Source organism: Fusarium solani (genome assembly GCF_023522795.1).
Source record: "Fusarium solani strain SB1 chromosome Unknown bctg00000007, whole genome shotgun sequence".
NCBI lineage: Eukaryota > Fungi > Ascomycota > Sordariomycetes > Hypocreales > Nectriaceae > Fusarium > Fusarium solani.
The window spans coordinates 3,294,211-3,319,514 of record NW_027072150.1 but is presented as its reverse complement, the minus strand read 5'-3'; the positions used below and the strand labels follow the sequence as shown (position 1 = coordinate 3,319,514).

The following is a 25,304-nucleotide window of genomic DNA, read 5'->3' as shown; positions in this document are numbered from 1 at the left end:
AATATTTAAAATTTTTTAAAATATTTTATATATTATCTCTTAAAGTATAAATATATATTTATAATATAATAAAAAAAAGTAATATAAAAAAAATACACTTATAATAACCCTTATAGTTATAAATATAAAATAAGCCTTTAATAATCTTAAAAGATCTTTAAAAAAAAATAATATATAATATATTTATAATAATATATAAAAATAACTTAAAAAAGGCTTTTAAATTTAAATAATAAATAGGTATTTTAAAGAAACCTTAAAAAAATAAAAAAAAGCTTAAAAATTAAAAATAAAAATATATAATTAAAATATTTAATATATAATTACTAATATTATTTAATTAATTATTATAATATATTTCTTAAGAAAAAATATAAGAAATATAAATTAAATATATTTTAAGAAAAAATAAAAAAAAAAAGTCTTTTTTAATATTAATAATTTAATTAATTAAATATAAAAAAATAAGCTAAAAGGATTAATTTAATTATAATTTATTAGCTCTTATAATTAAAAGGTAGCCTTATTAATTATTAAGTATTACTCTCTAAGGGATAATATATTACTTAACTTTAAGGCTATATTATATATCTTTAAATATACCTTAAGACTTAAAAACTTATAAGTTACCTTAATAAGGTAATTTATTTTAATTAAAAATATATTAAATATTTATATATAGCTATAAAGATCTTATTATTACCTTAAAAGGGATTAATAATTTAATAAAGAAATTAAAGCTTTAAAATATTATTTTATATATAAACTTTATTATAAATTTTATTTTATGTATTAAATTAAAAAAAATAAAGTTATTAATAAAATATAAGATTAAATAAAAATTACTTAAAGAAAATAAATAATAATTATCTTAAAAAAATAAAAAGAATTTATATATAATAAGTTTTAAAATATTATAAAACTTAATTAAATTAACTTAATTAAGTTATATATATTATTAATAAAAAAATGTTTTTTTTCTTAAGGTAGGATATAAATATATAAGTTATATAATATATAAGTTACTTAAAAGAGATTTCTTTATATAATATTAATACTTATATTACCTAAGATTAAATATTTTTTAAGAATTTATAATTACTTTAAGAGGTATTAAATTAAGGTTAAATAACTCTTAAGGCTTAAAAAGAATTAATATAATTAATTATAATATATATAATATAATTAAAGCTTAATAAATAATTTAAAAAGCTTTTAAAAAATAAATAAAAGAAATAAAACTAAGGAAATATATTATTATAAATTTTTACTTAATAATATAAAGCTAATATATATAATAAGTATGCGATATATCTAAGTATATAATATACTTTTCCCTCTTATACCTAACCTTCTACTTAATTAATTAATTCTATAATTACTAATTATATTAGACCTAAATATAGAGGCTAGAACCCTTTTTGCCCTTTAGGCTATTTAAAATAACTTAAAGCTAAGTATTTAATACGCTATAAAGATCCATAAGGTCTCTAAGCTAAGGCTATATTATTATAAATAAGGCATTTAATTATAATATAATTAAATCCTAAAGTTATACTAATTATCTAATCTAAAGGAATAAATCTTAATATAGTTTATTTTTAACTTAGATTTATAAGGATTTCCCCTATGATTATATTTTATTAAAGAAATAACTAATTAATTACTTACTAATTATAATATGCTACTTATTAATAAGCGCTAGGCTTATAACTTTATTATATAATACTAAGAGCTTAAGATATATTTTTTTTATAAATATAATTACTAGAGAGCTAAATATAAAGATTTAATTATTATTTATAATTAATTTAGGCTTATATTAAATATAATTATAAAGTATAATATCTAACTAGATAATATCTAAAACTTTAATAAGATTAGCTTTATAATAAGTATAATTTAAAATAAAATAGTTATTATAGGTATAAATAGGTATAAAAAGCTAAAATTAATATAGCTTAGAAATTAAAAATAAATTATAATTATTTAAGTAATTAATATAAAAGGCTAAGTAATCTAGCTATTTATTATTAATATATACTAATATTACCTTATTAATTAATATTAAAAAAGTAATTTCTTAGGTAATTAAGCTATTATAATAAGTTAAAATAATTAAATTAATAATAATATTAGTCTTAAGTAATTAAAATACTTTAATTAATATATAAGTAATTAATTAATTAGTTTTTATTATTTTTTAAATCTTAATAACTATAAAAGTTATTACTTTATTAACTTTAAGAGATATTATAAGAAAAAAAAGATTATTATATTTTATATATCACTTTATTTATCTTATTTATTTTAGTCTCTTAATATTAAGTATTTTAATTTACTTAAATAGGCTTATAATTAAAAAAAAAAGTATTTAATTAAATATTTTCTAACTTATATTTCTAAGACTAAGTTCTTTTTAGTCTTTTATGCTATATATTAAATTATTATAATAGAAAGAAATATTAGGTTAGCCTTTAGAGGAGCTAAGCTTATCTCTCTTAACCTAAAAAGTATAATCTTAAAGCTTAATATATAGCTATAGACTTTAATGCCTACTAAGGAGGTAATTAGCCCTATAACCCCTTAGGTCTTAAAGACCTTAAAGACTATATTTAAGGTTAAATCTTAGTTTAAATACCTTAAAAGATAAATTAAGAGGCATTATAATAGCTCTCTAGAGTTAATTATTATAGCTATAAAGTCTCTTAAGAAAGGAATAAAAGTAGTTATATATAAGGTTACTTTATTAATTATTAAAAACTAAGACCTTTAATAAGTAAATAAAATACTAAGCTAGCGCTAAAGGGTTAAAAAGATTAGATTATAAAAAAAGGGGTAATAATAATAAATTAAGTAAGGTAAATAATTAATTAGATAAATATTAATATATAGGTAATTATAGAATTATTAAAAGGTAGTAATTAGGAAAGGTTAATTAGACTAAGTATTTAGTGATATAATATATATAATAAGCCTAAGTATAATATAAGAATATATTAGGTAGTAATTAAGATATTTAGAGAAGAGTATAATAAGTAGTATTAATTACTTAATTAATTTATTATATTTTTATTATAATTTAAATCCTTTAAGGTAATAAAAAGTATATTATATACTTAGATATATTATATGCTTATAATATATATTATAAGAGATATATTTTTATTTAAAGTTTTATAAATAAAGCCTTAAGTTATTTATAAGATTATTATATTATTAATTATTATATAAATATTATTTACTTAATATTAAAAGAATTCTTAATACTCTTAGAGGTATAATGTTTCTTAAAAGTAAAACTCTTAAAATATATTAATAAAATTATAAAAGTCTACCCTTAAGTAATTATTTATTTATAAAAAAAAAATATATTATTAACTTTTTATATTAAATATCTAAGTATAAAATAATAAAATTAAAATAATTAAAATAATAAATATTTAAAAAAATAAAAAAATAAAAATAAAAACTAAGTTTTTAAAATATTTGTAATTAAAAATAAATTACTTTATAAAATCTTTTATTTTTATTAATATTTTAAAAATATATTAAAATTAATTATTATTAAAATTATTATTAAAATTATTTTTATTTATATATTTATATAAGCTAGGATATATATATTATATATTTAATTAAATAAATTTAATTAATTAAACTTATAAACTTTTATATATTATTAAATCTAATCTAATATTAATACTTTTTAACTTTATAAATCTCTAATATTTATTCTAAGAACTAATCCCTTTAAATAAACTTATAATATTTATATTAATTATATAAGTCCTAAGAGAAATAAATTAATTATATTAATTTATATTTATAAAAGAGATACTAATATTATCTTAAGTAAGTAATAAGTTATATTTAATAATATACTTAAAGGTATTAAATATAACTAAGTTATATTAATAACTAAGGTAATTAATATATAAGAAAATATAATAAATATATTTTATATATTAAGTAAATTACTAAGGCCTAGGTAAATAAATTATAATTACTTATTACCTTTATAATAAGTAATATATATTAGCTTATATATATAAAAGTAGGCTACTTAATATTATTACTAATTAATAAGTATTATAAGGTAATATAAAGTATATAATTTAGACTTAATTAAGCTATAATATAATACCTTTCTTTTATTAGGTTTATTCTTAAAGCTATTTTATATAATTATTGCTACTTCTCTTATAAGTAATTAACCTTAACTTATATTATTATTTTTATTATTATATTAATAAGATATTAAGCTATATAATTAAAAAGTCTTATATTTCTTTTTTTATAAAAAGTTATTATATTTTTACTTTTAATATTAATTAATTTAGTTTTAAGGTTATATCTTATTTTTATTATTTAAAATAAAGTATTATTTATGAAATAATTTTAAGTTTTAAGAAATATAATTTATATACTTATCTAAGCTAGCCTTATAATATAATAAGTATTTCTTTAAATTCTTATATATAAATTCTTATTTTTCTTCTAAGATTCTTATTAATTATATTAATATCTTATATTATTAAGGAGACTTATTATTTAAATAAGTAAGAAGCTATTACTAAGGAGCTACTTATATCTTATTAAGAGGCCTTATAAAAAGTATAATAAAACTTAAATAAGTTACTTTCTTAGCTAGAGTTATACTATAAGTATAAGTAATAACTAATATTATAAGGTATAAAAATAATATATCTAGGTTTAGCTTCTTTAAAAAAGCTTAAGTAATTAAAATAATAAGAGTCTTTACTTATAAAGAATATTTAAATTTTTATTTTATTACTTTATATTACTTAAAATAGGGATTAAAATATCTTAATTAATATCTTAGTAATTTTAATAATAAAGGCTTTATACCTAATGCCTAAGGTCTTAATAAGCTTAAATTAATAAGGCTTATTTATATAATTATTAATAGCTTTAATAGCGCACTAAAACTAGCTCTATTTATAATAAATAGCTTATATCTTAATTAGCTAAAGTAATTAAAATCTAACCCCTTTGCGTAGTAGTTTTTCTCTAATATTAACCTTTTAATTATCCTTATAATTCTTAATTACTTAAAGAAATTAAAATTACTTTTATTACCTTTATAAAAAAAGGTTTAATTATAACTAATAATAATTATAACTAATTAATTAATTAATTTATAATTAATTAAATAATTAATAATATATTAATAAGATTATAATAGCTATTTTCTATAAAGACTTTTAATTAATAGATTAAAGTAATATAATTAATACTTATTAATATACCTTCTTATATAACTAAGATAACCTTATTAAAGAGATCTATAAGCTTTATAAAAGCATAAAAAGTATTTATAATAAGCTATAAGAGATAATATTATATAGAGCTATTTAGAGTATTATAATAGGTATATAGCTTATTAAATAAAAGGTTTAAGTTAAACTTATAATCTTTAGCTATAACTTTTCTTTTTTTTTTATTTAACTTCTTTTTACTTAATTATAATATAAATAATTAATTTAATTTTATTAAAAAAAAGCTTTTTTTATTAAAAGCCCTTAAAAGAAAGTTAAAAAAATATAAATACCTCGCCTAGAAAGAAATTAATTTTCTTAATAGCTTAAGAGATAATAATAATATATACTTATATAAGGCATAACTTATAACTTTTATTATTAATATTAATACCTTTTATAATATTAAATAAAAAAATTAAAGAAGTCTTATAGCTAACTAGGATCTAGCTATATAGCTATAAGCGTAATATTAGGAAATAAAAGTTATTAGTATTATAGGTTTTAAAGGGATTAGTTCTTAGAGTTAGTATTAAAGTTTAAACCTAAAAAGTATTAGCGCTAAGGCTTAGTATTAGACTTAGTAGTAAATAAAAATCTATATATTTAATTAATTAAACTTATCTAATTAAATATATAATATATATATCTTAGCTTATATAAATATATAAATAATAATAATTTTAATAATAATTTTAATAATAAATATTTAAATTATAGTTTATATTAATATCTTAGATCTAAGTTTCTTTAATAATTTTATTATTTCTTTTAATATTATTAATATAAATTCTTTAAAAAGTATTATATATTAATAAGGTATTTTAATAATTCTTATATATTTTCTAAGTTTAAGTAATCTTTATATTTAATAAAATATATTATTTTATTATTAATTTTATTTATATTAAAAATAATTTTTATTATATTATTCTTAGAATTTATTTTACTTAAAATAAAACTTAAAATATCTTAATTAATATCTTAATAATTTTAATAATAAATGCTTTATACTTAAAGCCTAAGGTCTTAATAAGCTTAAATTAATAAGGTTTATTTATATAACTATTAATAGCTTTAATAATATATTAAAATTATCTCTATTTATAATAAATAAGTTATATCTTAATTAACTAAAGAGGTTAAAATCCCTTTTATATAATAACTCTCCCCTTTAATATTATCCTTTTAATTATTCTTATAATTCTTAATTACTTAAAGAGGCTAAAATCTTAAAAGATTATATTTTTATTATTTTTATTAAAAGAAATTTAATTATAATTAATAATATATTAATAATAAAATTATAATAATTATTTTATATAAAGACCTTTAATTAAATAATTAAAGAAATATAACTAATACCTATTAATATAACTTTTAATATAACTAAGATAACCATACTAAGGTAATTTATAAGCTTTATAAGGGTACTAAAAGCACTTATAATAAGCTATAAAAAATAATATTAAATAAAGCTCTTTAAAGTATTAAATTAAATATAGAGCTTAATTACTTAATATAAGTTAAACTTATAATCTTTAATTATAATATCTTTTTTTTTTCTTAGCCTCTTTTTACTTAATTATAATATTAATAAAAGATTTAATTTTATTAAAAAAAAGCTAAAAAAAAAAACCTTATTAATAAAGATATTATATTCCTTAAGGACTTATAAAATAATAACTAATATAAAGCATAGCTTATAACCCTTATTATTAAGATTAATACCTTTTATAATATTAAATAAAAAGATTAAAAAAGTTAGCTAGCTAAGATCTAGCTATATAGCTATAAGCATAACTATATTAGGAAATAAAGGTTATTAATATTATAGGTTTACTTAGAGGGATTAGTTCTTAGAGTTAGTATTAGAGTTGTATAAACCTAAAAAGTATTAGCGCTAGACTTAATAGTAAATAAAGGTCTATAGCTTTAATTAATTAAATCTATTTAATTAAATATATAATATATATACCTTAGCTTATATAAATATATAAATAATAGTAATTTTAATAGTAATTTTAATAATAAATTAAATAAATATAAATACTTAAATAATAATAAAATTATTAAAAAATAATAATTAAGGAAAATTAATATAATTAAGTATTTAATATTATAATATTTATAATAAGCCTAAGTATATTATAAAGACTTATTAAGTAATAATTAAGATATTTAAGAAAAAATATAATTAATAGTTTTAATTAATTAAATAATTTATAATATTTTATTTTAATATATTAAAAAAAAATAAAAAAAATATAATATTTATTTATTTATAATACTTACTTATTATATATATAATTTTATATAAATAATATTTTAACTTATTTATAAGTAAAAGAAAAATATATTAAGGACTTTAAAAAAGTCTTATAATAGCTTATTAAGATATAGCTATATAATAAGCTATTTAAATATAATTTTTATTAATAAAATATTAAGTTTTTTAAGTATATTATTATTTAAAAAGAAATAAAAATAAACCTTATTTAAGTTAAATTAATATTTAAGTAATAAGCCTTAATTAACTTTAAAGATATATAAGTTTTTTTAGCTTTTTATAACTATTATTAAAAATTTATTATATATTACTTAGTAATAATAAGCCTATTTATATTCTTATTAAAAGGAAATAAAAATATATAAAAGAAAATCTATTTAAATAGCTAATATAAAATAAGCCTTTTAATAACTTAAATAAGCCTTTTATTTTATAATAATTTTTTACTACTAAGACTTATTACTTTTAATTAAGGTAAAAATAAATACCTTAATAAAAGCTATTTTAAATATCTTAATTTAATTAATTAATACTTAATAATAATTAATTACTTATTAATTATAAAAGTTATAAAACTAGGAGTAATAATAAGTTATAAAATAATAAAAGTTATTAGTAATTATTAAGAGTTTTAAATATTAATTATATTACTTATAAAGACTCTTAAAAAAGTTTGTAATTTTAAGAAATTATTAAGTATTTATAAGTATTATTAAGGTATTAATTAAGAACCTATAAGGTAGACTTATTTATTAGGGTTATTAATTATTTATTTTTAATTTTAATATTAAATATAAGTTAAAAATAAAAAACCTTATAAATAATCTTTTAAAGAGATTTAATTATATAAAAAGAGATCTCTTATAAAGATAATATATATAATAAAGAAGTATTATAATTATATAAGTATTATAAAAATCTTAACCTTAGAGATAAAAATTAAAAGAAAAATACTAATATATATAATAAGTAAGTAATATAAATAAGCAAGTAATATACCTATATTATATATTAAAACTATAAATTTTAAAGCTTAATAAAAACCGCAATAAAATAAGTATAAGCCTAAAAGAAGTATTTTTATAAACTTAACTCTTAAATAAATTATATATAATTTTATAGGATTTTTTAAAAAGTTCCTTTATATAAAAAAAGCTATTTATATAATGCGAATAGATTTTTTTCTAAATTACCTTATAAGAGATTTTTTTTAAAATTTCTATAAAATTATAATAAATTCCTTATAACTAAATTAGCTTAATTCTAAGTTATTAATCAATTAAAAATTAAGCTAGATTTTTTAAGATTTTTTTAAGTTATTTTATATTTAATATAAATCTTACTATAAGGTAAAATATATTACTTACTTATTTATATTACTTACTTATTATATATATTATAAATTATTTAATTAATTAAAACTACTTATTATATTTTTCCTTAAATATCTTAATTACTACCTAATAAGGTCTTATATTATACCTAGGCGTATTATTAATATTATAGCGCTAAATACTAAGTTTAATTAATCTTCTTTAATTATTATTCCTTATTAATTTAGCTATTACTTATATATTTATATCTATTTAATTAATTACTTATTTTCTTTTTTTATTATTATTACTCTTTTTTTTATAATTTACTCTTTTTTACCCTTTAGCGCTAACTTAAAATTTTATTTACCTTTTAAAAGTCTTTAACCTTAGCTATTAATAAGGTAACTTAATATATAATAGCCTTTATCTCTTTTATAAGAGACTATAAAGCCTCTAAGATTAACTCTAATAAGTTTTTTTAATGCCTTTTAATTTACTTTTTAAAATATTTAAAATAAGATCTAGCCTTAATTATAATCTTTAAGGTCCTTAAAGCCTAAGAGGTTAATAATTTAATTAATATATATAATAAGTAAGTAATATAAATAAGTAAGTAATATATTTTACCTTATAATAAGATTTATATTAAATTTAAAAATAATAATAATTTTAATAATAATTTTAATAATAAAATTTTTATAATATCTTTTTTTAATTTATTAATTTTTATATTAAGTATATTATTTATTTTTACTTAAATAATATCTTATATTAATTTAAGTAATAAGATATAAAATATTTATTTATAATTTAATATATTATAACCCTTATAAAGGGAATTATATTATCTTAATTAAGTCTTAGTAATTTTAATAATAAGGCGTTATTTTTACTTAAGGAAAATTACTTAATTAAAAAGGTAAAAAAACCTTAGTTAAACTTAAAATTACCCCTTATTAGCTCTAAAACCCCTCGCTAGCTAGGCTTAATTAATAACTTAAATTAATAAGTTAATTAGCTATTATATAACTTATTATATAGTCCTAAGTTATATAATACCTTTCCCTCTAGTTATATATATACCTCGCTAGGCCTTACCTTATGGCATAAATATATAATTTTCTTAATTAGGTTACCTTATAGTAATTAATTATATAATACCTAGTTATATAGCTCTCGGTTAGGTTATTATATTATATATACTCTTTATATTAAGTTAGGCTATATAATATAGGCTTAGATTAGTTAATTATAAGGTAAGTAAGCTAAATAAGGTCTTATAGTAATAGTTAGTAATATTAATAGTAATTTTAATAATAGGTATTAATAAAGTAGTAACTATAATAATATAATAATAAAGCGGCCTTAGTTAACCTCTGGGTTAGGGGTTTAATCCCTAGCCCTTATAACTTTTTATAATTATAAGGGTTATATAGACTAGAGAAAAGGGGCTCTAGCTAGGCTTAAATTAATAGCTTTCTTATAAGTAAGATAACCTTAATTATAATATAAGAACTATTATATTATAGAGGTAAGATATAAAATATAAAATTAAAATTTAATTTTAAGTAATAAATTTAATTTATAATTATATTTTAAGATTTTTTATATAATTTTATAAAATTTAATATATTTATAATTAAGCTTATTTATTATTAAAATTATTATTAAAATTACTATTATTTATATATTTATATAAGCTAAGATATATATCTTATATATTTAATTAAATAAGTTTAATTAATTAAAGCTATAAACTTTTATTTACCGCTAAGTTTAGTGCTAAGCCTTAGCGCTAATACTTTTTAAGTTTAAACTCTAATATTAACTCTAAGAATTAATCCCTTTAAAACCTATAATATTAATAACCTTTATTTCCTAATATAATTACGCTTATAGCTATATAGCTAGATCTTAATTAGTTATAATAAGACTTCTTTAATCTTTTTATTTAATATTATAAAAGGTATTAATATTAATAATAAGAGTTATAAGCTATACTATATATAGGTATATATTATTATTATTTCTTAAGTTATTAAGGAAATTAATTTCTTTCTAAGTAAAATATTTATATTTTTTTAACTTTTTTTTAAGGGCTTTTAATAAAAAAAGCTTTTTTTTAATAAAATTAAATTAATTATTTATATTATAATTAAGTAAAAAGAGACTAAATAAAAAAAAAAGTTATAACTAAAAATTATAAGTTTAACTTAAACCTTTTATTTAATAAGTTATATACTTATTATAATACTTTAAATAGCTTTATATAATATTATTTCTTATAGCTTATTATAAGTATTTTTTATACCCCTATAAAGCTTATAAACCTCTTTAGTAAAGTTATCTTAGTTATATAAAAAGATATATTAATAAGTATTAATTATATTACTTTAATTTATTAATTAAAGGTCTTTATAAAAAATAGCTATTATAATCTTATTAATATATTATTAATTAGTTAATTAATTATATATTAATTAATTAATTAATTATAATTATTATTAATTATAATTAAATCTTCTCTTATAAGGATAATAAAAGTAATTTTAATCTCTTTAAGTAATTAAGAATTATAAAGATAATTAAAAGGTTAATATTAGAGGGGAGCTATTATGCAAAGGGGATTTTAATTATTTTAGCTAATTAAGATATAAGTTATTTATTATAAATAAAGCTAGTTTTAATATATTATTAAAGCTATTAATAATTATATAAATAAACCTTATTAATTTAAGCTTATTAAGACCTTAGGCTTTAAGTATAAAGCCTTTATTATTAATATTACTAAGATATTAATTAAGATACTTTAATCCTTATTTTAAGTAATATAAAATAATAAAATAATATTTATTTAATTAATTACTTATTTCTTTTTTTATTATTATTACTTTTTTCTTTTATAATTTAATCTTTTTTACCTTTTAATATAAACTTAATATCTTATTTATTTTTTAAAAGTCTTTAATTTTAATTCTTAATAATATAATCTTATATATATTTCTTTTTATTACCTTTATAAGAGATTTTATAGCCTTTATAATTAACTTTAAGGAGTTATTATAATATCTTTTAATTTATCTTTTAAGGTATTTAAATTAAGATTTAGCCTTAAATATAATCTTTAAGGTCTTTAAGACTTAAGAGGTAAAAGGTTTAATCTTTTCTTTAATAAGTATTAGAGTTTATAGTTATATATTAAGCTTTAAAACTATAATTTCTAAATTAAGAGAAATAAAATTAATTTCTTTAATAACCTTTTTAATATTTCTTTTTATTATAATAATCTTATATATTATATAAAAAATTAAAAAAAATTTAATTTTTAAAATATAAATAATAAAATATTTAATTAAAGATTTTATTTCTTAATTATAAGCCTTTTTTAATAACTTAAAAGACTTAATATTAAATAATTAAAATAAATAAAAAATATAAAGTAATATATAAAACTAAATATTTTTTTTTTATAATATTTCTTAAATTTAATATATATATAATTTTTATAATTAATATACTTAATAAGTAAGTATCTTAGATAAGTAAGTATCTTAAAAATCCCTTAACTTATATCTTTACTATTTAATTAATTAATATATAACTACTAAATATATTATAAAGTAATTATAAGGCTAAAATACTTCTTACTCTTTAGGCCCTTTAAAATAACCCGAGATTAAGTCTCTAATATGCCGCAAGTATATATATAGTCTCTTAGAAGACTCTTAGTCACTAGCAATAAGGCATATAGTCTCGATGCGATATTATCCCTAACTCGTGTCGGCTATCTAATCTAGAAGAATAGATCCTTATTTACTTTATTCTTAACCTAGATTCGCGAGGATTTCCCCTATAGCTATATAGTATAAAAGAAATAACTAATTAATTACTTATTAATTGCGATGCGCTACCTATTAATATATATTAGGCTTATAACTTTATTAAGTAATACTAAGAGCTTAAGATATATTTCTTTTATAAATATAATTACTAGAGAGCTAAGTATAAAAACCTAATTATTATCTATAATTAGTTTTAGCTTATAGTAAATATAATCATAAAGTATAATATCTAATTAGATAATATCTATAACTTTAATAAGATTAGCTTTCTTATAGGTATAATTATAAGTAAAATAGTTATTATAGGCTTAGAAAGGTATTTAAAGCTAAAATTAATATAGCTTAGGAATTAAGAATAAATTATAGTTATTTAAGTAATTAATATAAAAGGCTAGGCGATTTAGTTATTTATTATTAATATAGGCTAATATTACCTTATTAATTAATATTAAGAAAGTAACCTCCTAAGTAATTAAGTTATTATAATAACTTAAAATAGCTAGATTAATAATAAGATTAGTCTTAAGTAGCTTAAGTATTTTAATTAATATATAATTAATTAATTAATTAATTCTTATTATCTCTTAATCCTTAATAGCTATAAAAGTTATTAGTCTATTAACTTTAAGAGATATTATAAAGAGAATAAAATTATCTAGCTTTATATATTACCTTATTTATCTTATTTATTTTAGCCCCTTAATATTAAGTACTTTATATTTCTTAAGAAGGCCTATAGTTAAGAAATAAAGTAATTAATTAGATACTTTATAACCTATATTTTAAAGACTAAGTTCTTTTTAGCTTTCTATGCCGCATATAAGGCTATTATAATAAAAAGAAATATTAAGGGGGTATTTAAAGGAGCTAGTCTTATTCCCCTTGACCTAGAAGCTATAGTCTTAAAGCTTAATATATAGCTATAGACTCTAATGCCTACTAAGGAGGGGGTTAAACCCTTTACCCCTTAGGTCTTAAGGACCCTAAAGACTATGCTTAAGGCTAGATCTTAATCTAAATACCTTAAAAGATAAATCAAAAGGCATTAAAGTAGCTCCTTAGAGTTAATCCTTAAAGCTCTATAATCCCTTGCAAAAGGAATAAAGGCTATTATGCATAAAATTACCTTATTAATAATAGAGGTTAAAAACCTTTAAGAGGTAAATAAGATACTAAGTTAGCGCTAGAGGGTAAAAAGGATTAAACTATAAAAGAGAGGGGTTATAATAGTAGAGAAAGAAAGATAAGTAATTAATTAAATAGATATTAATATATAGGTAATAGCTAAATCGTCGAGGAGTAGTAATTAAGGAAGGTTAATTAGACTAGGTATTTAGCGCTATAATATTTGCGGTAAGCCTAGGTATAATATAAGGACCTACTAAGTAGTAATTAAGATATCTAAGGAAGAGTATAGTAAGTAATTTTAATTAATTAAATAGTTTATAGTATTTTTATTATAATTTCTAGTAAGAAGGTTAGGATTTTTAAGATATTTACTTATTTAAGATATTTACTTATTAAGTATATTATTAAGGATTAAGAAATAATAATAATTATTTAATTACTTAATTATATATTAATTAAAATACTTAAATTACTTAAAACTAATCTTATTATTAATTTAATTATTTTAAGTTATTATAATAACTTAATTATTTAAAAAATTATGATTTTAATATTAATTAATAAAATAATATTTACTTATATTAATAATAAATAATTAAATTACTTAGTTTTTTATATTAATTACTTAAATAATTATAATTTATTTTTAACTTTTAAGTTATATTAATTTTAATTTTAAATATCTTTTTAAACTTATAATAATTATTTTATTATTAATTATATTTATAAGAAAATTAATTTTATTAAAGTTATAGAGATTATTTAATTAAATATTATATTTTATAATTATATTTCTTATAAAATAAAATTTATTATAAATAATTATTAAATCTTTATATGTAATTCTTTAATAATTATATTTTTAAAAAAACTATATTTTAAGCTTTAAATATTACTTAATAAAATTTAAAGCTTAATATATATTAATTAATAATATATTATAATTAATAAGTAATTAATTAGTTACTTTTTTTTATATTATATTATTTAGAAAAATCTTTATCAATTTAAATTTAAAATAAACTAAATAAGGATTTATTTCTTTAGATCTAATAACTTATATAATTTAGGGATAATATTAAGTTAAGCTTAAATATTATTTTATTACTAATATAGCTTATACTTAGAGACTTAATAAGTCCTTATAATATATTAAATACTTAGCTTAAGGTTATTTTAAAGGGCCTAAAGGGTAAAAAGGGTTTTAGCCTCTATATTTAAGTTTAATATATTCAGTAATTAAGAATTAATTAATTAAATAAAAAATTAGATATAAAAGGGAAAAATATAATATTTACTTATCTGCGATACTTACTTATTATATATATTAATCGCTATAATTAATAACTATTATTTAGTATAATAATCTTAGCTAATTTATAAAGGTAGAAGTGTATAAAAATAATATAAGAGGGTATTAATATAATGCCTTATATTTTATAATAAAAAGGTTAAATTAATTAAAAGACTTAATATAATTCTAGTTAAAGCCTTACTAGAAATATATTAGAAATAAGGTATAATATAGAATAATTAGGAAAAGTAAGATGAGGTTAGTTATTAGTTGTAGCCTAGAGCTGAAATATAATATCGGATTAATAGTCGTCCGGCTTGCCTTATGATTAACTACATAGGTACCCGCATCTAATTAAAAATTAACTCTAGCTCTGCCATCAACAATAACGCCGTGATCACGATCTCAAAGCTACTATTAAAGCCAGCCTCGCCAGCTGCCCTTGCAAGCTGGTTGCAAGCCTTTGCAAGCTAGAGGTGAATCTTAGGAATTAAAATCAGGTTTGATGGCCTTTGACAATGGGCTGCCGTTGGCAACTTCCCTGGTATTCTAACAAATAGTAGACCAAAGTGGCTCACATAGAGTAGGTTAAGTAGCGAGGGGGGTTGGAAGGACAAATATTTCACTGCCTTGATTGAAAATTTTCAATATTCCGTCTCACTAGCCTAAGACTTGCTTCCAGCAGCTTGACCCAGTTCATAATTTGCCGTGTGTTTCAGCGGATCAGTCATCTTTGCCTCCTCCCATGCCCGGGCCACATACTCGGCCTTTTCCGGAGACCTCGCCTGAAGGTCAAAGGGGAAAGGCTTTGGTTGCGTATTGAAGCCTGGGGTGTAGTTGTACTCCGGGGGATGATTTCGTTACCTTGAGAATCTTTCTTCCGGCCAATCCGACAAGCCCAGGCCACGCGTGGGGTGAGGATGTAAAGAGAGCGCTCAGCAATGTTCATTCCGGGGCATATTCTGCGGCCAAATCCAAACGCCGAGTAGTTCTGCAGGCTTGGGAATTTGGTCAGCGGCTCTCTGTAGGTAGGGTATTCGGGCATCAGCCAGCGGTCCGGGTTGAAAGCTTCTGGGTCGGGGTATAGCTCCGGATCGCGGTGGATTGCCCTATCGAGACGTGAGGTCAGAGAAATTCCAACAGCGGACAGCAAGGCGTGGGCAGACTCCCTGCTGGGTACCTTACCATTGATTGGCGTGAACGTTTGTTCCCTTCTTGAAGAAGAATCCGTTGTAGACGTCATCCTTTGTTAACTGGTGGGGCACGCCTTCATTCCCATCTGTCAGCTACGCTTCTATACTTGCCGCAGAACGACAAAGGAACCCGTGTGGGACGCTTACCTCCGGCTGTAACTGGCCTCCAGCGGAGAACCTCCTTGATGACAGCACGGCATACTGGTAGATTGGGTACGTCGTCAAACTCGGGCATTCTATCCCCGCACACGCTGTCGACCTCCTCCCACAAGCGCTGAGAATAGTTAGCTTCCTGCAAGCCCGAGTAAGAAAACCTGGATGGGAGGCTATCATCACCTCTTGCCATTGTGGATAGAGAGTCATGGCCAACACAAAAGACATCATGGCTGAGGCTGTTGTGCCACTTCCCGCCTCGAACAGCGTTCCGATCACATAGGCGGCCTCGTCCTCTGTTAGTCCATAGGCGTCCTTGTCTTCGAGCCAAGTGCTGGCAAAGGATGGTGCCGCCACGTTGGCTTCTATCTCAGCCCGAACGTCATTGATCAGCGCCCGGAAGAATCCGAGCTCGGCCTCATGAAGTTGGCGGCCTTCTTTCTTGAATGGTGCCATCCATTCTGGGAGATATTGCAGAACGGGTATAGTGTCGACAAGATAGGATCCAGGGGACGCGATCCGTTCCACACTATGGACAACGTGGAGAGCCTTCCTCACGTGAGCTTCCTCGCCTGTTACGATGGTCTTACCGTAGCCAATTCGAAATATCAGGCCGCCGGCATACCGCTCGAACCACAGCTCATATCTGGATGGGTCCCGGATCAGGTCGTAGAGCATCCGCTTTGACTCGAGGCTCTGAGAAGGCTGGTATGAATTCGCCATGTTTGTCATGGTCAACTGATGCATGAGCTTTCGGCCGCGCCGCCAGCGTTCTGCGCACAACCTCCATGTCAGCCAGCTTGTTCCCGTCACTCGTGCGCGCCACGGGCTGCGACCTCCAACGGCCATGGAATAAAAATGCCTTACCATCGTAGCCTAGCAGCAAGGGCCGAAGGTTATCTGAGAGGATGTCGCTCGCCATGATGAGGTGTTCGCGGGACGAGTACGCTGTGCCCCTTTCGCGCAGCAGGTCGTTGGCCGCGCCCTCGGTTGAAAGAACAACGTTCTCTCTGCCCAGGATGGTGAAGCGTATGATGTTTCCGTACTGGTCTGCCCATTCCTTGAATTTCAACCAGGAATGATGAGGCGGGATTTGAAGCATGTTTCCTAGAATAGGAACGCCATCAGGCCCTGGAGGTATGCTGGTACCAGGTGGGCGACGGCGTTTCTCTTCCATTTGGCGCTGAAAAAACGCCGTGATAAGAATGAGGAGGCCCGCAATGGGAAGAAGCGGTAGCAAGAGTGCCATCTTGCCAGACTTGCTTGGCTGTTGGTCTGTTGTGGTGGTTGTGCTGGTGGAGGTGGTGTGTTCCGGAGGCTCATGTGTTGAACGATGAATGGACTGGAGGAAAAGATTTCTCACTTATATGAATGGGACTAGATTCCCCCGAAGCCGTCCCTGCTGTGAAAACGAATTTGGGTACGATGCTGCTGTCGAGAACATTCCCTGCCGTGACCTTAGACTGTTTTTGTCCCCGCCATCGGGAACGGTGGGGAAGCCTCACCCTCCACACACGGATCGATCCCCCTGTAGCCAGGATGTTTGAAAGCAGCTGCTGATCAAGCGCCGGTCGCAAAGGTTTCTACACTGATTTTTATTCCTTGTCTTTGGCTCTTTACGTCTTCTTTTGATGACATCTAATCCCGGCTTTCTGCACAGATGCCTCTATGCAAGGGCTTCATGAAGGATGGTTACTCGTCGATGCTCTCTCTTGGTGCCTTTGAATAAAACCTATACTCACGTTGTTGCGATGGAATACAGGTGGAAAGTTTGACCTTAGGGTTTTCCTGTCGTTGGGTCATAGTCACTGCGCCAAGAATGAGCACCGTCCTTGAGGGCCGAAAAGAGTTCATTCCCAGCCCGTATCAAGCCCACGAGGTACCCCCTCAGCAAGAGGAGCTGGGTAGATAGCCCAAGCCTGGACTAAATGCGCTCTGTGGGTGGCAAGGCTAGGTAGCTGGAGGAGTGGGCAGCGTCTGATCGGTGAATGTGGGGAGAGTTCCCCACCACGACCAGTACTTCACATCTTCACCCACTCGTCCTCGCTCAGGTTTATTCAGGTGCTCATCTCGGAGAAGCAATTCACATTGCAACCAAACTTCTTTCATCCTACTTACATCAATAGCCGCCCGTGCCATCACTTGTGCGACCCCTCTTGAGCCGGACTGCAGGAACGTCGACCGTCAACGCTCAGGTAGGTGTTGGTATACCCTCGTCCCATAACTGTGCACTCCAATTCAGCATCTAATTTGGACTTGTAGACTACCCAACTCTGACGACCCATGGTCATCTCGTCCCCTAGAACCCTGGAAAATGGCTTCGAAATCGTCTTCAAACTACACGGCGGCGGTGATCCCATCGGCTGGCGCTCGGGTCGAGTACCGCGAATTTCCCACTCCTGCCCCCGTAAAAGGTGGCCTTCTTCTCCGCGTCCAGTATGCCGGAGTCTGCGGCACAGATCGATACCTGTGGCAGGGCAAGGCTGCTTTCCCCGTGCCCTATGTACTAGGCCATGAGGGCATCGGCCGCATCGAGGCCTTGGGCGAAGGCGTAACCAAGGACCACGCGGGCCAGCCGGTGACTGTGGGTGATAGCGTCTTCTGGAATCCCGTCGGGCCATGCAACGCGTGTTATCACTGCACCATCGAGGGAGACTACACCTCTTGCACCAACTCGTCTTTCCTGTCCCCGGCTGGAGAAGGCCCTTGGGCGTCATACACCACCGTCGCCAACCTGAAGCCCGAGAACGCCTTCTTCCGCATTGATCCCTCGACCCCCGTGGAAGCCGTCATTGCAGTCGGATGTGCTCTGACAACTATTCTGCAAGGTGTGGACAACCTGGGACCGAGAGGAATTGAACCAGATTCGACAGTCGTGATCCAGGGCGCGGGTCCTCTTGGATTGGCAAGCATCATGGTCGCCAGTCTTGCGAGAGCGAAGCACATCCTGGTGTTGGAAATGCACGACAAGAGGCTAGAGATAGCGCGACGATTTGGCGCCACTGAGGTGATCGATATGCGCGAATACGATAGCGCCGAGAGGAGAGCTCAGAGGATCGAGTCCATTCTTGCACCTGCTGGCGCTGGCGTCGATCTAGTCATCGAGTGCAGTGGCAGCTCTCATGCCTTCGCCGAGGGTCTGAAGCTCCTCCGCAGAAACAGCCGCTACTTGCTCGTGGGAACATGGGCGGGTGATGCCGATGTGCCCGTCAACCCCTACCACATCGTTAGGAATGCCCAGCAAATCATTGGGACCACTTACGCTGGCCCGAAGCAGTACTATCGGGCTGTCAAGTTGGTGGAAAGATACCACCGCGAGTTCCCGCTCGCTGACTGCGTCACACACAAGCTTCCCCTCGTCAGATGCGAGGAGGCGTTCGAACTGATTACGAACGGTGATACTGTGAAGGTTCTGGTCGAGCCGTCTCAACAATAGCCGCCCCCCCTTCGCCCTAGTCAAGGATCCGGGGCTCACAAGCACATGTACCATGGCGGGGCGAACTTGCAGGCGTGTTGTCGAAATAGTCTACTTCTGGATAATGGCTATATCTACATGGTATTTTGATTCGAACCCACCTACTACTGAGAAATCCAGCGCAAGTGATAGAAAATGTGATTAGTTGGAATCGGGGACTAGTACTGCTCCTTCAAGGACGCCAAGGTCTCACCCATTCGGCGGACACTTGATCCCCTGGGACATCCACCCAGGCATTCCTCAAACCTTCCTACTAGATCAGCCAGGTTGCACGCGCAAACCAGAGTTCCCCCTATTGCTTCACGCCCTCCACCGTCAATCCAGGTCTCCAAGTCAGCGGCCTCGGAGTTGCCTGTGAGATCCAATACACTGATTGCAGGGGGTTGGCCAAGCTCTGTCTCTATCCTGCACAAATCGCATGAACGTGTCGCGCGCGTATATGCCCAGGTGACAATTCCCGCCTTGAATAAGGCTACATAAGAGATGATATCGGTGCCGGGCGTGAAATCTTTGGCGGTTGACGCCGTGAGCTCTTCATGCCAGACCTTCAAGATCTGCCCAGCATGCCACATTGCCAATCGGGCATCGCTCGTGGTGGCCCACGCCTCGGCGGCCGCCTCTCTTTTCCGCCGAATCGCTCCCGAAAACGGCAAAGACCTGTTGATGGAGATATCATCGATGAGCTGGAGATCGGTGTATAGAGCGAGGTATGACAGGTGGTAAAATAGCCGGCAATTGAACCTTAGCGTGATGATGTGAAAGATGGACGATGACTTGAAACCCAACTCCTTGTCCTGATCATAGCTGACCCGCCAGAGATCGAGCTGGTGTCTCCAATACGATCTATCGCACAAACCCTTGTCCGGGGCGGCGTCGCAATCTAGGTAGCTAGGGTCGCTGCGCTGGAGAGAACCGCGAGGCTGTTGGTGTGACAGTCTTCCTCGCTGAACTTGCTCCCATATCCATGGTTGGATCGCGCAGAGCCCAAATAGATAATCTTCCTCAAGGAGATTTGGCATCCGTGCTCTTCTCGACTCATCGTTAGAGATTGCGTCAAACAGGAGGCTCGCAAAGTTCCTCGAAATTCTGCCCTTGGGCTCGTCCAGCTTGGCATGAAGCCACAGCGACAATGTCGGCACCTCCCAGAGGAGGTTTGAACATGGCAATGTCAGGCATAGCTCTTCTGGGCGGAGCACTGGTGGGTAGTAGCATAGATACTGAAAATAAGAGTCACACCTCATGGCGTGGAAGGCTAGCCTAGATAAGGAATGAGCACTCAACACCGAACTGCAGCGCACTGTGGATACTGAAACGAACCTCTTGAGTTGCTCCCTGTTGATCCAGCGTCTTGTTCCGACCTCCTTCGGTTTATCTTGCGCAATGATGCGTTGCTCATCGAAGATGCCAACGCGGCGAAATATGGATATCATCATGTTGAATAAGAGATAGCATCTCGGATACATCAAGTCGTCCTGAGAACAAGTAAGCTTGAGAATAACGAAGGTGCAACCTTCCAAGACTGACGGAGGATTCCAGGCCAAAAGCAACATTGAGGAGAACCGCCTGGTAGATTTTGAGGGGCCAGTAAGGTTCCCCTTGTTGTTCGATGCTGAGGGCTAGCTATAGTGCGCAAGTCTATTAGTGGAGAACTGGTACTATGACGGGGGCCTTACCAGCTGTTTCTGCAACGTGTCTATGAGGTGAATTTGGAGGCAGCGTGCTTTTCTGATCCAATAATCGCCCTCAAGCTTCCAAGCTCCAATCATGACCACCGTGTTGGTCAACTCCCTGGGTTCGGTTGCCGCCACAAAGGTTGGTAAGTGGAGGATGGGCCAGAGCGGGTGGAAATTCTTGAAGTAACTATCAAAGGCAACCTGAATGGATTCGCCATCTGATTCGAAACCCATGACGGCGGACGGCTGGATCTCGAATGAGGTGGTCGTCTCGTTGGGCGAGGTTTCCAGGGTGGACAAGTCGTTGAGCTCAGGCGCGTTCACTTGGCCCGATGAGGGCGAAGAGTCTGCGGCACCACCACTCACAGGCTTCCTGACAGAGCTGTCTTGGTCCACTGCATCATCCGCGACCGTGTGAGGAGTCATCCCGGACATCTGGTTGAGCACGCCATGGGCCCAGGTCTGATACTGATCATCGGAGAATGACAGAAACCCTACGTCGAGTTCGTCCAGCAGCATAGGCAACAGAGGGTTTGCCGCGTCTATTTGGACAACGGCCTGTGGTCCACTGCGAGCTGACGGAGGAGAGGGGATATAAGATGTGGAGAAGTCGGGTTGCGTATCCATCGGCCGGTTGAGACTATCCTGCGTCATGGGCGAAACTTCTTCGGTCGGTCTTCTTGGGCTTGGCGCTGGAGCCGAAGCTTGTGGCGTATCTGACCGAGCATTCGGCTGCTGGGGCGCGATGGGCTCTCCGCCCTGGGCGCGATTTTCTCCATCACAAACAACAGAAATCTCAGATCTTCCAACGTTAAAGGCTTCAGCTCGGCTCTCGGCACAGTCCAGAGGCTGTTGCGTGGCCGGGGGCGGCTCTTTGGGGGCTAATTCGACGTGCGACGATTGTGGCGATCGAGGATTGGCATCACCGATGGGGAGCGGAGGCGATTGGGGCCTGTAGGTCGGGTTGTGGTCGACAGCGACTGTGACGCAGCCGGCGTCTTGATCAACCGGCCAAACCTGGCGAGACTCGGAGCCTGTGGCCGTACTGGGCGCTGGACTGGGCGCTGGACTGGGCGCAGGATCCGGGTCGGCCGTCCGGCCACCCTGCAGGACAGGCCCCTCTGTTGCAACACCGACAGCGGCTCCGCCTGATGGGCGGACGCACTGCTCACCGGCCACGGAACAGGGTTTGCAAGGCGACGAGTCGTCGCAGCGGGCTTTGCGTTGGTGGCAGCGACGGCAGGCAGGCAGCGTTCTCACGGGACCCGAGTCGGCGTCGCGGTGTCGATTGTCGACATGTCGCTTCAAGACATCTTGACGCCCGTACCAGCGGGAGCAATACAAGCATTGGAAGGGCCGCTGCAGCCGGTGGGAGCGCACATGCCGGTCAAGATGCTCCTTGCGGCGGAACACCTTGGCGCAGGACGATACGGAGCAGGCATGGTGGCCGTGCGGCCGTGACGAGCGCCCCTTGGGCGCTTTCCCCGACGGCACACTATTGACAACTGTCCGGGACGGCGGCGGAGATGGCGATGGTGGGCCCCACGGGGGTGCTGATGAGCGTGAGCCTGGCAGGGAAGCCCGGGGAGTCATTAGTCTGGCGAGCCGGATTGTCTAGATTTCACGGGGGCAGAAATACTGTGCTCATCAGCACCAGCATTCGCCATATGGCGAGGCCTGGTTGGGCTCGATGCAAGGGTTGGTCAGGAGATGAGACCAACCGCTGCAGCAACGTCAGGGGGTGCTGTCTGTGTGTCTGTGTGTCTTGGACGCTGCGATGCGAGGCTTGATTATGGCGTTCTTTGTTATAGTTGAAGCCCGGCCCTCGGTAGGATAACTGAGAGAATGGATAGCGAGGATTGATTCAGGCGAAGAGGGAAGAGGGAAAAGGGAATCTTGGAATGGGTGTCTTGCTGGAGGGGAAGACGGGTATTTGGGACTATTCCCCAGAATCCGCTAAGACAAATGGGGCTTGACCCGGAGTAAAGTGCGGGGTAAGAGAATGACCCAGTCCCGCGGGTTGCAAAAAACACAGGGATGGCTCCCAGCCAAAATTGCATCCTGGACCGGTATACTATGCAACTAACTGTACGGGGTTTGCCGCTGCATCACATCACATGTTGATACATCTCTGACTTGTGAGAGATTTCCGACGTCTCGTCTCTTCCTCCTACCAACAGAGTGTCGCTTTCGGCTCTTACGGCCTTTCATTCAACCCGCATGCACATGTCCAGGCTAATTCGTTTGAGCTTGTTCAATCGTAGAATGCTTGATACGCAGACATTAGTCTACTGCCGGTACAGGCAAGCCCTCCTGCAAGGCCATTCGCATCCCGAGCTGTTCCATGGCGCTCTGGGCATTCTTCTCTCTCAATGCCAACGCTTCCTCCTCACTCACGAGCGTGAAATCATAACTCACAAGCCTCGTGCCTTCGCTGCACCCGTACGTTTCGGCTTGCTCTTTCGTTACGTAGCCGACATCGATAACCAAAGAATTCTTCACACCAAAGACTGCATCGGACGTTTCGTAAGGATCGTTCCGGACGAACAGCGACCTGAGAATTTCAACTTAGGCTTCCCCTCTCCTTTCAGTCGGACCTCGGGGCATGACCTACGTGATGAGGTGGTCGAACCCTGGTTTCTCAAACATGAAGTGCATGTGTGCCGGTCGATATGGATGCCGATGCAAAGCCTTGAGAAGCCTCCCAACTGGCCCGTCGTGCGGGATGGGATACGGGACGGGAACTATAGCTTTGAACCAAAAGTTGCCGTTGACGTCGCTCGTAAAAACTGCGCGACCATCTGGCTTCGATCTCCCCGCATATTGCACATCGTAAAAGCCTTTAGAATCCGTCTCCCAGGTATCAACTTTTACATCAGGAATAGGGTTTCCGGCCATATCCTTGATGGAGCACAAGACAAGACACGGCTCGCCATCAGGGTCATGCGAAATTTCGCTGCCATGTTGCCCTATCTCTGCGTCGTCCGTGTGGAACGGCCCGAGGACTGTGCCTTCAGTCGAGTTGCTCGGCTTGGGGTGGTCGATACTGTCCACAAGGAGAGACAGGCCTAGGACGTCGGACAAGAGTACAAATTCCTAGATCGTCGGTTAATGCACCGCACGCCTTTGATCTCCGAGGTCTGTAGTTATGATACCTGGCGAATAGGACTGGATATCTGCCCCACGGCAGTTAAGAACTCAATTCCAAGCATCCACTCCTTGGTGCTTAATCTCGTCTCCCTTGCGAAATCGTGCACATGTGTTACGAGGCGCTCCAGGATATACTTGAAGCGTGGGTTTGGGCATCCCGAGTTGACAAGGTGAACGTTTTGAGTGATGTTGCCAATGGTGAGATCCTTGAGCAAAGGGGCTGCCGTCTCTGATGAAGCCATCTTGCGAAGGGCCTGGGACATAGATTGTAATCAAGAAGTGTGATGCGTTTGGTGAAGGTGGGATCTGCTTGGGAGGACATGTCGACAAGAGACAGGGAGCCGGTGAGCTTATGTGAATGCAGCGTCCATCTCGGCCGTGTTCCCCACCGGAGCGGCTCTCCATGAGGTACCCCACCACGCAGTTTGGCCTCCACATGCTGGTGTTTCCAGCTTAAAAAAGGAGAATCCTTGGTTAAGTCGTAAGTGAGGCCAGAACCCATCGCTTG

The 25,304-nt window shown here is 30.7% G+C and overlaps 4 protein-coding genes across 4 annotated transcripts; 1 reads left to right on the top strand and 3 right to left on the bottom strand.

The window, feature by feature from the left end:
• Positions 1-15,817: 15,817 nt before the first annotated feature.
• On the bottom strand, positions 15,818-17,747 carry MRS44_011986 (uncharacterized protein; the record flags this gene model as incomplete). Its single annotated transcript, XM_065619951.1, has 6 exons — positions 15,818-15,978; positions 16,017-16,261; positions 16,338-16,431; positions 16,493-16,619; positions 16,682-17,271; positions 17,366-17,747. The coding sequence occupies 6 exons, from the start codon at positions 17,745-17,747 to the stop codon at positions 15,818-15,820; spliced, it is 1,599 nt and encodes a 532-aa protein (XP_065476023.1).
• A 1,065-nt stretch (positions 17,748-18,812) lies between these two features.
• MRS44_011985 (uncharacterized protein) lies at positions 18,813-19,934 on the top strand (the record flags this gene model as incomplete). The annotated part of the gene is made up of 1 exon (XM_046283151.2): positions 18,813-19,934. The coding sequence occupies one exon, from the start codon at positions 18,813-18,815 to the stop codon at positions 19,932-19,934; it is 1,122 nt and encodes a 373-aa protein (XP_046123654.1).
• A 197-nt stretch (positions 19,935-20,131) lies between these two features.
• On the bottom strand, positions 20,132-23,239 carry MRS44_011984 (uncharacterized protein; the record flags this gene model as incomplete). Its single annotated transcript, XM_065619950.1, has 4 exons — positions 20,132-21,230; positions 21,291-21,445; positions 21,498-21,593; positions 21,647-23,239. 4 exons carry the CDS (start codon positions 23,237-23,239, stop codon positions 20,132-20,134), a joined length of 2,943 nt encoding a protein of 980 aa, XP_065476022.1.
• A 690-nt stretch (positions 23,240-23,929) lies between these two features.
• On the bottom strand, positions 23,930-25,038 carry MRS44_011983 (uncharacterized protein; the record flags this gene model as incomplete). The annotated part of the gene is made up of 3 exons (XM_046271898.1): positions 23,930-24,200; positions 24,261-24,742; positions 24,802-25,038. The coding sequence occupies 3 exons, from the start codon at positions 25,036-25,038 to the stop codon at positions 23,930-23,932; spliced, it is 990 nt and encodes a 329-aa protein (XP_046123657.1).
• Positions 25,039-25,304: the final 266 nt, after the last annotated feature.